The 14,448-nt window shown below is 46.3% G+C and overlaps 1 protein-coding gene across 1 annotated transcript in view; it reads left to right on the top strand.

Annotated features, from left to right (window-relative positions):
* Nucleotides 1-14,448, top strand: part of TUBGCP6 (tubulin gamma complex component 6) — a 492,321-nt gene that overhangs the window by 83,788 nt on the left and 394,085 nt on the right. The window contains exon 4 of the mRNA XM_085653952.1: nt 9,837-10,047. Within this exon, the coding sequence (XP_085510078.1) occupies nt 9,837-10,047 (211 nt within the window). The remainder of the gene's footprint in view (nt 1-9,836; nt 10,048-14,448) is intronic.

Here is a 14,448-nt window from a genome sequence, read left to right as displayed (position 1 = left end):
GTGGAAAGTTCTGGAGTCTGCATAAATCCACAAATGTCCACCCACCCCGCGTTCCCCAAAGTCTTCCAAGAAAAATGGTACCTCACATGTGTGGGTCGGCCTAGTGCCCGCGACAGGAAACGGCGCAAAACGCAACCTCAATTTCGCTGTGAAAAATGACCCTTTTTTGGCAAAGTGCCTAGCTGTAGTTTTTGAACCATAGCTCTGCCGGCACCTAGGGAAACCTAGCAAACCTATACATTTTTGAAAACTAGACACCCAGGGGAATCCAGGATGGGGTGCCTTGACTGCCTCCCACCAGGTTCTGTTACCCAGAATCCCTTGCAAACCTCAAAAATTGCCAAGAAAAACACATTTTCCCCATATTTCTGTGGTGGAAAGTTCTGGAATCTACTTGGATCCCCAAATTTCCACCCACCCAGTGTTCCCCAAAGTCTTCCGAAAAAAATGGTACCTCACTTGTTTGGGTCAACCTAGTGCCCGCGACAGGAAACGGCGCAAAACGTAACGTGGACACACTTCAATTTTGTTGCGAAAAATGACCCTTTTTTGGCAAAGTGCCTAGCTGTAGTTTTTTAACCATGGCTCTGCCGGCACCTAGGGAAACCTAGCAAACCTATACATTTTTGAAAACTAGACACCCAGGGGAATCCAGGATGGGGTGACTTGACTGCCTGCCACCAGGTTCTGTTACCCAGAATCCCTTGCAAACCTACAAAATTGCCCAAAAAAATACATTTTCCCCAAGTTTCTCTGGTGGAAAGTTCTGGAGTCTGCATGAATCCACAAATTTCCACCCACCCCACGTTCCCCAAAGTCTTCCGAGAAAAATGGTACCTCACATGTGTGGGTCGGCCTAGTGCCCGCGACAGGAAACGGCGCAAAACGCAACCTCAATTTCGCTGTGAAAAATGACCCTTTTTTGGCAAAGTGCCTAGCTGTAGTTTTTGAACCCTAGCTCTGCCAGCACCTAGAAAAACCTAGCAAGCCTATACATTTTTGAAAACTAGACACCCTGGGGAATCTAAGATGGGGTGACTTGACTGCCTCCCACCAGGTTCTGTTACCCAGAATCCCTTGCAAACCTAAAAAATTGCCCAAAAAAACATTTTCCCCACATTTCTCTGGTGGAAAGTTCTGGAATCTGCATGAATCCACAAATTTCCACCCACCCCGCGTTCCCCAAAGTCTTCCGAGAAAAATGGTACCTTACTTGTGTCGGTCGGCCTAGTGCCCGCAACAGGAAACGACGCAAAACATAACGTGGACACACCTCAATTTCACAGTGAAAAATTACCCTTTTTTAGCAAAGTGCCTAGCTGTAGTTTTTGAACCATAGCTCTGCCGGCACCTAGGGAAACCTAGCAAACCTATACATTTTTGAAAACTAGACACCCAGGGGAATCCAGGATGGGGTGACTTGACTGCCTCCCACCAGGTTCTGTTACCCAGAATCCCTTGCAAACCCAAAAAATTGCCAAAATAACCACATTTTCCCCACATTTCTTTGGTGGAAAGTTCTGGAATCTGCATGGATCCACAAATTTCCACCCACCCCGCGTTCCCCAAAGTCTTCCGAGAAAAATGGTACCTCACTTGTGTGGGTCGGCCTAGTGCACGCGACAGGTAACTGCGCAAAACACATCATGGACACACCTCAATTTCGCAGTGAAAAATGAACTTTTTTTGGCAAAGTGCCTAGCTGCAGTTTTTGAACCCTAGCTCTGCCGGCACCTAGGGAAACCTACTAAACCCACACATTTCTAAAAACTAGACACCCTGGGGATTCCACGGAGGTATGGCTTGCGTGGATCCCCCAACGTTTCCTTACCCAGAATGCCCTGCAAACCTCAAATTTAGCTGAAAATATCACTTTTTTCACACATTTTTGTGTGGGAAAGTTGTGGCATCACCGGGCTGACACAAATTTCCCACTACCCAGCGTTCCGCTGGGTCTCCCGATAAAAATGGTGCCTCACTTGTGTGGGAGACCCAAGTACCCGCGACAGGCAAGGGCCCAAAATGTAGTGAGGCGACATGAAAATTGCCTGTCTCAAAACGACCTGGTTTTGCAAGGGGGGTCACTTGGGTTTTTGGCCCGGTGCTCGGCGGCCACCTAGGGAAACCTACCAAACCCACACATGTCTGAAAACTAGACACCCGGGGGATTCCAGGGAGGTATGGCTTGCATGGATCCCCCAACGTTTCCTTACACAGAATGCCCTGCAAACCTCAAATTTAGCTGAAAAAATCACCTTTTTCACACATTTTTGTGTGGGAAAGTTGTGGCATCACCGGACTGACACAAATATCCTACCACCCAGCGTTCCCCCAAGTCTCCCGATAAAAACGGTGCCTCACTCGTGTGGGAGGCCCAAGTACCCGCGACAGGCAAGGGTCCAAAACGTAGTGCGCCTCAACAGGCAAGGGTCCTAAACGTAGTGCGCCTCACTACGTTTTGGACCCTTGCCCGTGGCGGGTCCTTAGGCCTCCCACACGAGTGAGGCACCGTTTTTATCGGGAGACCCGGGGGATCGCTGGGTGGTAGGAAATTTGTATCAGCCCGGTGATGCCACAACTTTCCCACACAAAAATGTATGAAAAAGGTGATTTTTTCAGCTAAATATGAGGTTTGCAGGGCATTCTGGGTAAGGAAACGTTGGGGGATCCACGTAAGCCATACCTTCCTGGAATCCCCCGGGTGTCTAGTTTTCAGAAATGTGTGGGTTTGGTAGGTTTCACTAGGTGGCCGCCGAGCACCGGGCCAAAAACCCAAGTGACCCCCCTTGCAAAACGAGGTCGTTTTGAGATAGGCAATTTTCATGTCGCCAGACTACGTTGTGGGCCCTTGCCTGTCGCGGGTACTTGGGCCTCCCACACAAGTGAGGCACCGTTTTTATCGGGAGACCCGGGGGAACGGTGGGTGGTAGGAAATTTGTGTCAGCCTGGTGATGCCACAACTTTCCCACACAAAAATGTGTGAAATTCAGCTAAATTTGAGGTTCGCAGGGCATTCTGGGTAAGGAAACGTTGGGGGATCCACGCAAACCATACCTCCCTGAAATCCCCGGGTGTGTAGTTTTCAGAAATTTGTGGGTTTGGTAGGTTTCCCTTGGTGGCCGCAGAGCATCGGGCCAAAAACCCAAGTGACCCCCCTTGCAAAACCAGGTCGTTTTGAGATAGGCAATTTTCATGTCGCCTCACTACGTTGTGGGCCCTTGCCTGTAGTGGGTACTTGGGCCTCCCACACGAGTGAGGCACCATTTTTATCGGGAGACCCGGTGGAACGCTGGGTGGTAGGAAATTTGTGTCAGCTCGGTGATGCCACAACTTCCCCACACAAAAATTTATAAAAAAGTTGATTTTTTCAGCTAAATTTGAGGTTTGTAGGGCATTCTGGGTAAGGAAACGTTGGAGGATCCACGGAAGCCATACCTCCCTGGAATCCCCCGGGTGTCTAGTTTTCAGAAATGTGTGGGTTTGGTAGGTTTCCCTAGATAGCCGCCAAGCCCGGTGCCAAAAACTCATGGGACCCCCTTTGCAAAACCAGGTTGTTTTGTGATAGGTAATTTTGATGTCTCCTCAATTGGTTTTGGGCCCTTGCCTGACGGGGGCACTAGGCCTACCCACGCAAGTGAGGTACCATTTTTCTCGGAAAACTTTGGGGAACGCGGGGTGGGTGGAATTTTGTGGACCCACGCAGATTCCAGAACTTTCCACCACAGAAATGTGAGGATTTTTTTTTATTTTGAGCACATTTTTAGGTTTGCAATGGATTCTGGGTAACAGAACCTGGTGAGAGCCAGTCAAGTCACCCCATCCTTGATTCCCCTCAGTGTCTAGTTTTAAAAAATGTACAGGTTTGCTAGGTTTGCCTACGTGCCAACTGCGCTACGGCCCAAAATCCACAGGTATGCACATTGCTAAAAAAAAGCCGGAGCCCAGTGGGCTTTCTGCCGCCCTGGGGGGGAATCGGGGAAGGGGGTTTCATCCCGATATGCCCCTAAAGGGGCAGAAAGACTGTGGCTATTTTTTGTGGGGGTGGGGGCATTGGTATGACCAATTTGGGCAGCCCCCACCCCCACGCATAAAAAAAGCCTGCGTACTCGCTGGCGCCTAGTGGGCTTTCTGCCCCGATCAGGGGCCGCTGCCGCCAACTACCCTCCCAGGGGGGCGGAAAGACTGGAGTTTCTCGGGGGGGGTGGGGGTATTGTCATGCCCATTTTGGGGAGCCCCTACCCCTACACTAATAAAACAAAAAAATCCATGGTTTCTAGTGGGCTTTCTGCGCCCCCCAGGGGGGGCCAGATTGGGGGCTACAGCTGCCATCTGCCTCCTGGGGGGCAGAAAGACTGTAATTTTTGTGTGGGGGGAGGCTGGGGGCATTGGCGTGCTTGTTTCGGGCAGCCCACACCCTAAAAACAATTGCGCAAAAAAAAATACCTGGTGGATAGTGGGCTTTCTGCCCCTCTGGGGGGGCAGATTGGGGGCTACTGCCCCCGGGGGGGCAGAAAGGCTGTAATTGTGGCAGGGGTGGGGGCATTGGCGTGCCCGTTTCGGGCAGCCTCCACCCTAAATAAAATCCATCACCCTAAAGAAAATTGCGCGAAAAAATCCCTGGCGTCAAGTGGGCTTTCCGCCCCCCCGAAGGGGCAGATTAGGGGCCAATGCCCCATCTGCCCCCCAGGGGGGGTAGAAAGGCTGTAATGATGGCGAGTGGGTGGGGGCATTGGCGTGCCCGTTTCGGGCAGCCCCCACCCTAAAAAAAATCTAAAAATAAATCCCTGGTGTTTAGTGGGCTTTCTGCCGCACCGAAGGGGCAGATTAGGGGCCAATGCCCCATCTGCCCCACGGGGGGCAGAAAGACTGTTATGATTGAGGGGGGCATGGGCCTGCCCGTTTTGGGCAGCCCCCACCCCTATTTTTTTTTATTTTTTTTATTCCCTGGTGTCTAGTGGGCTATTTGCCCTCCCAGGGGGGCAGATTGGGGGCCGATGCCCCATCTGCCCCCCAGGGGGGGCAAAAAGGCTGTAATGGTGGCGGGTGGGTGGGGGCATTGGCGTGCCCGTTGCGGGCAGCCCCCACCCTAAAAAAAAACTAAAAACTAATCCCTGGTATTTAGTGGGCTTTCTTAAATTTTAAATTCCCTGGTGTCTAGTGGGCTGTTTACCCCCCCGGGGGGGCAGATTGGGGGCTAATGCCCCCATGTGCCCCCAGGGGGGGCAAAAAGACTAAATGGTGCCAGCGTTAGTTGGGGGGAGCAAAGGCCCTTGCCCAAGGGGCCGCTCCCCCCTCCCTGGTGCCTAGTGGGTGGATCCCTGCTTGGGGATCGCCCTCCTGTGGCGATCCCCAAGCAGGGATTCTCCCCTTTCCAACGATACCTCTCCCGTCTTTCTACGTGCTCAGGGGGCTGAGATAGCCCCCTGAGCACGTAGAAAGTGAAACTGAAATGAGCCTCTTGGCTCATTTCAGTTTCACTTTCACTGTAATGACGTCGGCGCGACGTGCGCGCCAATCGTTATTACAGTGGAAGGGGAGGGGGGGGGGGCCTTGGGAGCTGGGGAAGCTCTTCCCCAGCTCCCGAGGCTATTTTTAATTAAAGGGAATCCCTCTGGTGCCCCCCCCAGGGAATGCCTCATGACGAGCTGGACTCGTCAAGGGCACAGTGTGACTGTGCTCCATGACAAGTCCAGCTCGTCATGGGCACACAACGGGTTAAGGGAGTTCTTGCTTAAGACTGATTCTTCCCCACACTTACCAGCGCTAAGACGCTACGGCATTCGTGCGCTTTAAAAACTCATATCCTATCCTATCCTATCCTATCTATCTTCTATCGGTTGTCTGTCTATCTATCTATCTATCTATCTATCTATCTATCTATCTATCTATCTATCTATCTATCTATCTATCTATCTATCTATCGTCTTTCTGTCTGTCTTTCTGTCTATCCACCTTCTGTCTGTCTATCTATTTGTGTGTCTGTCTTTCTGGCGGTCTGTCTATCTATATTTCGGCTGTCTGTGTGTCTGTCTGTCTATCTGTCTATAGGCTGTCTGTCTTCTGTCGGTCTTCTACCTTGAGTGATTCCTTCAGACTGACCCTCTCCTCCTGTGCTTCCAGCTGCTGCTCCATCACTCCTTTGCTGCTGTTGTGTATGTCTGTTTATATCCCAGCCATTATATGGACCATATATTAGTAGAATATTATATCTTTATTCCTTTGTTTTTCTCTGTGTTTTTCTTGAGTGTTGTTGCAGGAAGTGCCCCAAGAGTTGCTGTGACCAGTGGGGATCACTGGCTTCAGACTGTATCACCAGAGTCACTTACCACAGGTTCCCAAAGGTTACCATTCATTTAGGGTTTGTAGAGTGCAGCTGTTACCAGAGTAACAGTCCCACTTTTAGACCGTAAACTCACCACCAGCTGCACTCTGTAGCTGCTGAGTCTCAGGGTAAGGGTGTGGAAAGGCAGAGAGTGAGTCACTTATGCAGCTGGAGGGGGGTTGGGCATTCGGCATTCACAGTCATCGATCGATCAGTTATAAATCGATGTCCAGCCAGGACTCTGCCTTCTAGAAATGACATTCAGTTTAGCAGAGAGCACTGACTTGGGCACCGACAGGACCAGCGCCCGTGCTACATGACGCAAGAGGCTCTTCTGCTGCACGTGGTCCTGTGCGGATCAAGCGTTATAGCGCCTGGAAGGGGTGTTGTTTCTTCACATTTTTTATTGCAAAAATAATTCACAAAAAGAAATATAAAAGTCATGCCGGTCATATTAACAGTTTTTTGTCACAGCAACAAGAAGAGATCATCACTCAGTCAAGCACTCCAATTGCAGCCACCTACAGTCGGAAACTTTAACATGCATTTCTTCAATTTCGTGGGCACTTTTGTAAAAATGGTGGCATTTTTATTAAAGTGCCGATTTCGCGGCAAATCGCGAAATCCTTGAGGGTCTGTGGTTTGCAGATTCAGGTGGAGGACGGAGCCTGCCCGTGATGCGGCACGATCCAGGTCCACATACTACATATGTTCTGGGACTGTCCCCAGTTGCAGGAATTCTGAAACAAGCAGTAAAAACAGTGAGCGAGGGTATAGATAGAGAACTGACATGCACCCCGGCCCGCTGCCTCCTGGGCTGGTTCCCCCATTCGGCAGAAACTGAGGTCACTAGCAGATTTCAAGGCCTAGCATATATCTTGGCAAATCGGGAAATACCCAGGAACTGGAAGACGAAGGGGGGTGGGGGTCCTAGGATTACAACCTGGTGTAAGGAACTCCTGAAATGGGCGGGATGTGAGGGACGAATACTGATGTGGGAAGCTAAAAGAGGACTACGGCACAAAGACATAGCTAGAGCCTGGGAGACCCTAGTACACGATCTAGAATACCCAGAACCAGAGCCCTCAGACGGCGAAACGGAAGCAGAGCAAAAAGAACACTCCTGACATCAACATGTTAACAACGGATAACATATACCTAATTGCCAACCAACCTGATGCTAACGAGCGTTGCACTACAATGGCATCACCCCGCCCTACCCACACAACTGGAAAACTGATGATACACATAAACCCAGCACTTTACAAGAGCTTTACTGTTAAGATGACTCAGGGGAAGGAGGGGTTTAATTAATGTTATACATTTATCGTCACCAGAACATTACGATTGATCACTTTTGTAGCAAGTGAAAAGAATGTGGGAAAACTAATGTCAAGTGAAACAAATTGACTTACTGTTATGTACTAAACTGTTGCAGCAGAAAAGATCAATAAAATCTGTTTACAAAAAAAAAGCAGTGGTTTTCAGATTCTCGTGCAAAACCTTAACCTGACACACCGTGATCTGAGAATTACATTTGTGTATCTTGCACATGTGTGTAAGCCAACCTAGAGACGCCGTAGACTCCGCTGACCCGACACCCAATGGCTGCTGGGTGTGTTATACCATAAGTACTCCTCAGGCCGACCACAGAGCACATCACCTTGGCAGAGTGATGTCGGTATTTGAAGGGAAGATGGGAACTGTGACAGTGGATCTTTCCTGGGATACATGCATACCTGTAACTAACATGTACCTTTTAGATCATGCGTGCCAGACAGTGCAATCTGTAGTGTCATGAAAAACATTTTGTGGGCTTACGAAGAACTTGGAGTGAGCTTACAGCCTGCCCATTGCTTGTTGACGGTGGCAGTATTGCCACTCTTCTTTGCTTTCTTCTTATTTGATGACTTTCCTTCTCCCTTCTTATGCATCATATGTTTGCACCACCTCTGGAGCATATCCTTGTTACCATCCTTTTGAGTGCTGGACTTGTATTCTTACACTGCTCACTTTTAGGGACCTGCTTTTTTCTTTTTGGTTAAGCACTCCATCAGAATGTGTGTTTTCTTGGTCTCTCTCTTGTTTCTCCCCCTACCAAGTACCCCCCTCCACACTCCATGTTGCTCTCTCTCTTATGTGCTGCTTGGTCTCCTTTGTGTGCTTCTTCTGCCACCCCACACTCTTTGTTGTTCGCGCCTCCATGTGCTTGATCCACTATGCTGCTCTCTCCCTCATGTACTACCTTACCCCGGCTCCCAAACCCGCTTTATGTTTCTTTCTTTATTCCCACTTTCAGTTTCCTCCCTAGTCGCACTTCCCCACCAGCTCGTAAGTCCTCCGCCAGTACATTTTTTAAATACTTGTTTTGGAACGCTTGGTAGCAAATTGCTGCAGGCAGTTTCACTCTACTCCAGTTTCATTTTTATTTTTTACTGGTCAATCTTGGCTCAGTAAATAAAAATAATTGTGTCCAAGTCTTTTCATGGGTGCATGCATGAGTGGTGATGCCTGCCCTTGGTGATGACTCATGCATACCTACAAATGATACTGCATCACACATTTTGTTCCCACCCACCCCTTCCTCTCTATTGCTGCACGATTTTGGCAAAATAAATGTTTTTTCCCCAAACAGCATCACCAAAAAGCATTGGCACAACCAATAGGTCAGAAGAAGAGACCCATTTGCATTGCCATTACTTGTTTTGGAAGTTATCTATTTCTTTCCCCACTCAATCCAACGTTTAGAATTGCTGCACTGGCCACATTTTAAAAGTCTGCTTTGTCATTGGGGAACATTGCATTTTGTTCAGTCAACCAACCCCTTTTAGCTGTTGGCAAAAAGTTAACACCAAAAAACACAGACGGAAATGTAGTTTGGGTCAGCTCTGTTCAAACTTTTTTTGGGAGGCGATGGATTGACCACTTTAAGGTAGTGCTTGAAGAAAGTGTCATCCACTTTTGGGATCAGACCTGCAGGTTATTTCATTCTCTCCATTACCTACTGCACATTAAGTAAGTTGTATGCCTAAAGAATGTCTCCCATTGCAGTTCGTGGACCATGAGTTGGTCTGGCTTAAATGTGCTAACACTTACAAACAAAAGTATTGAATGTGCAGACTGTTTTGCTGTGTCTCTGTGTAACCTTTGTTTTTACTTGGTGTTCTTTTACTATGGCCTGCTCTTTACCCCAGGCTTGAGATGCTGCTGTTTTGTATTCCTCAAGCTAGTGGTATTGTTGCCAATAACCGGACAAACCTTGAGAAATTTTTAAAAAATAGGATGCAGCCTGTCTGCCACACAATGCTGCTTGTTTTAGTTAAATGGATTTTATTTTAGGTTAAAAAGACAATTGTGGATACAAAATAATAACAAAATGTATGGTATGGTCAACATATTCTGGGATATAGACCAAGGTGGATAGCTGGGTTATAACAAAATAGTACTATCAACCATTAGTTTTTTTTTTTTAACAAATATTTCCTGCTTTTGTGTTTTTGTTTATTTGATGTAGTCCTCCTGGCAAAACAGAGGAGCCATACCTTACTGAAGCAGGAAGAGAAGCATTTGATACATTTTATAGACTTCGAGAAGGGGAGGTACAAATCCTCAGCATTGCCTTGCTTCAGCCTCCCCAGCTGGTGATGCGGAAGGAGTTTGACCTGGTGAAGGATGTTTTGAATGCCTTCATCGGTGTAGTATCTTCCACATTTTCATTCAATCAGGTAAAGCATTCTCATTAGTAAACATACTACGTGGGTGAACAATCAAGGTGTCAGGACTTTGCAGGCATTGTTCTCCTTGAAGGATAACTTGCTCTATATGTCAAATAAATGCCTTCTCACTTTCTTTGCATCAATTTGTAATGTGAAAATTGTTCCTAAAAACTAACATTCTTGCCCGAAAACAGACAATGACCTTTAGCTATTGTTTGCATCCTGGTTTGTTTTCCACCATTGGTTTGATCATTGCTGAAAAGATAAACGAAAAAAGTTAGCATTGTGCTTTGAAATGTATTTGATTGCAGAAGAGCAAGCGATCTGCCTTATTTTATTTCCAGCCGATTAATATAGAATACATTAGACTGGTTGCAGGTTTGTAGACTCGTTACAGCGCAATGAGATCCATGCACAATTTCAGTACTTCCCTCGGGCTTCATTGATCAAACTTGCAAATCCTTAATTCTGACACGTACACCCAACAGAGATACAGTCTCGCACATTAAACTTAATCCACAGCTCCACAAACTGAATCAGGCTTGTGTGTGAGTGTAATGTTTGGATTGTTATGGATAAGTCAATCCCTGGGTTTAGAAAGTCACTGCATTTCGCTACTAGGAGTCTATAAACACATCAAAACAATAGACTGAATAAAAGACAAATGAAGGCAATAAAGTTCTAAAAATAGCTCTTCGTTTCATGGGTTGGAGACCCACCAACAAGACCTTATTTTTCCCAGGTGTGGTCATGAGGTGCACATAAGTATTGAAGCTGCACCTTTTACCATACGGAACTAGAAGAGTTCAGGGAAGTTCCTTATTAGAGCGGAAACTGTACTCTGAGCTGAAGCGCGGAAAATAGATGGTGGCAGGAGTTGGTGTAGAGAATAGCTGTCTGGCCTACAAGAGGTGGGAGGAGATTCTTCCAGAGGGTCACCACTCTGGTACTCCTCAGCTGCGCTAGAATCACCGCATAGACCTCTGGGAGTGTTTGGTCTGCACCCAGGTCCAGTGTCAGAGAACAGTTTGGTGGGTCCCAGCCTTGGGAGGTGGTGATGTGCTGGGAGGTACCCTTGCAAGTGTAACAACAGTTAAGGAACCCATAGCATGACTTTCAGTGTGGAATGGCAGTAGGAGCTACACTACAGCCCGTTGCTGTGGTAGACCAAGGACAGAGATGAGAGAGTAATTACTTCTTCAGGCCTCAATTGAGAAGGAAGCAGGAGAAGGGGCTGTGATAGGAGGTGATGTGGGTTTAATGGGTGTTTGTACTAGATATATTTGTTTATTATTTAATAATGAGCGAGACAGCGACAGTTACACATTTTCAGAGGGGCTTGAATTGCACGTTACCCTGAATATGTTCGGACAAGAAGCATAACCAATCCTGTTCTTATAATGGAGACCAAAAGAAAACATTACAGAGTAAACCAGCATACATAACGCACCAGTTGCCATTTAGCGCGCTATTTCATCATTTACCTAGCCATTGCTCCTTAACCTGTAAGAGTAGGGTGCTTATTCAAATGCTGCTATGTTGTGTTACCAGCAGTATCACTGAAGACAGTCCCTGTATCTCCAAAGACGACCCTCCTCCCCCCTAGTCCACAGATGGGGGAAACCATCCACATCATCCTGTGCTAGGTACATTCAAAGTGGGCCCCATATGTGTTTTGGTCTGTGGATGAAGTGTTCGCCATTTTATTATTAAACATGTCTAGGTCCTTTAACACTTCCTCTCTATTAGGAACAGTACTCCTGCACCTGTTCATAGCTACTCTGCGCTTAGCTAGTAAGAGTGCTAATGGCCTGAACCTTATATCCCTGTCTGGGACCAGTTAAATGTAGCCCAGTAGAGCTGGTAATGGCTGTGGCTCCCAATCATTTTTGAGATTGTACTGGTGATCTTGCACCGATATTCTAATACAGGAGGTCAGAACCAGTCCAGATAAATGAACCCTGCATGAGCTGCCTGACTGGTCTCTCGTATACTGTTTGTCGGGGGTGAGGTATGCTTGATGTAGGAACTTGTTCTGTATTAGATATTTATACTGTCTCTACAATGAAACTATGGAAGTAAGTGGAGTGTTTTAGGACTTCAGTGAATATTCCTGTTATTCAGAGCTAGGGTCAAAAGTAACTTTTCCATCTGCATTGTAGAATCTTCATTGATGGGTATAAATAGTAAAATACAAAACCCCTCTCAAGCTAGAAGCTGTTTTAAATGATAAGAAGGTAAATTTATGTGCAACTTGCGGAAACCTATTGGTTAACCTAACAAAACACTATCTGTACTGCTCTTAAAATGTTTGTGCAGTATTCAGGTAACTTCAGATGTCATATTGAACAAACTCGGGTGCCATAATGCCAAGATAAATGATGTCAGATTGGGATGAAATATCCCATTGCAATCTTGGTCCATAGGATCGGTACCCTAGAAGCCTCTGGTGTGATCTTCAGCTGATCCATGTACCACCATTGTCTCAGCCATTTCCGAACAATGAGTATCATCCTGGCCCTGAAGTATGTCTGCTTCAGCACTGTAGATGGAATCATGATAGTTGGGAAAACATCCATATATTTCCCTGACCAATCAATCAGAGGTGGATTGTCCAGGAACATAGAATGTGGTTGTGAAGTTTGAGAGTATAGAGTTTTTGGCCTTTGCAATATTGTATTTTCTCGGGATGCCTCATTCTACAAAAAATATCTAGCAGAATGTCTTTCTTGTTTTTATTCATACATTCTGCTGAGAGCACCTGCTTGAGATGTCTCTATCCCTGAGAGGTGCATTGTTTTATCAATCGATTTTGCAACAGGAACCACTTCCAAATCGACTGAGTATCCAGTGACAGTGTCACAGGGTCTTGAGCCTCCTTATTTGATCAATGAGGATGTGGTGGTGGTGGTGGTGGTGTTCTTGGTCCATAAAAATCGTGTCCATATTTGGAAACATGGGATGCCTTGTGCTACAACAGGTTGATGCTATACTGGCATTCTGTCTGGCCAGATAGCTTGTAGTGTCAGCACTGAGGTGTTATTGCCATTCCTTAGGAAGCACACCTGTTACTACAGTGTTGGGAGGTGCTGAAGAAGTGGAACCCCAATCAGGGTTTTTTTTACCTCTCGTTCACCACAGAGGAGACTGTCTTGCTGACTTAAGTTAGCTTCAGTGTGTACTGCCAGTTGGTCCCTGCCTAAGACCATTGCTCTTCCAAGAACTAAGGTCTTATCTGCAGTGTTGCATTTGCAACAGTGACTATCAATGGGCCTTTGAACCTAATAGCAATGATATTTGCTTTGCTGTAGGGGTATGAATTTATTTGAATATGCCAACTCTTTTGAATTATAGCACCCAATCTTTTGCGAAGGAAACACTTTTCATTGGCATATGTGTAGACTGGAAATAAGATAAGTCCAAACATGGACTGGTGACGATGTGCACTTCGGTTTTAGTGGTTCACCTGTAGCCGCTGACACTGTAAGATTACCATTGTGGTGTGGAAATCTTGCACTGCTTTCTGACAGCTGACGGGTTTGAGTCTGGTGCCTAGGAATGAATACATTTATATTTTAGACTTTCTTAAATTAGCTTATGATACTACCTCTATGCACTTCAAGAATATTTAAACAGCTGAGGGCAAGAGGAATGACTTAGTACTGAAAATGCAAACCTCTTATAATAACCCTCAGGAACTTTCTCTTTTTTCTTGGGGTCAGGCCATGAAACGAAGCTCCTTGCGGATCCACTGTTCACATCCAGTCTCCTAACTATAGCTGATGAAAAAACTGATGATGTACTTGTTGGCATATTTCAACTCAAAATGTTGTATTTGTTTTTTTTCTGTATTAAGAATTAAGTATTAAGAAATAGCTCAACTAAATCCCTTTTCCTATTTGATTATGCAGTACTTCTGTGGCATTCTTGTGAAGAATGATGGTGGTCTCCTGGTGCATCAATTGAAGCTGGAATTTGGGTGCTTCCTTTGGGCTTGCTGGTTGCCAGATAGCGTAACCATTCAGAACCTATCTAAGTTTAGATAGGTTTAGTTTAGTTATGTTTTGGCATCTGTTTAGATGAAAAAAAATACCCATCCCGTCATTCCTACATACGGAGTGTGGCGTCGACACGTCTGCACTCTGCTGCCCAGTAAGAAACTCCTCTAAGCACGTCTGCGCCTATGGGGAAATCTAACAGCTGGTTAATCAATATTTCACACTCTTCCTCTGTTGTGCAATACAGTTGATGCACTTGGCATTTCTAATCCACATGTTCCTAACCTCATTGCTAATTTTATTTAGATTTTCTTCGTCTAATCACAGACCAGCACCCCTTTCTCCTGAGCCTTATATGGTTCCAAATATAAATATCATTCGAGCCTGCCAATGAACAAACCTTCGAACAAAC

Source organism: Triturus cristatus, chromosome 4_1 (assembly GCF_964204655.1).
Source record: "Triturus cristatus chromosome 4_1, aTriCri1.1, whole genome shotgun sequence".
Lineage (NCBI taxonomy): Eukaryota > Metazoa > Chordata > Amphibia > Caudata > Salamandridae > Triturus > Triturus cristatus.
This window is presented reverse-complemented; position numbering and strand designations above follow the sequence as displayed.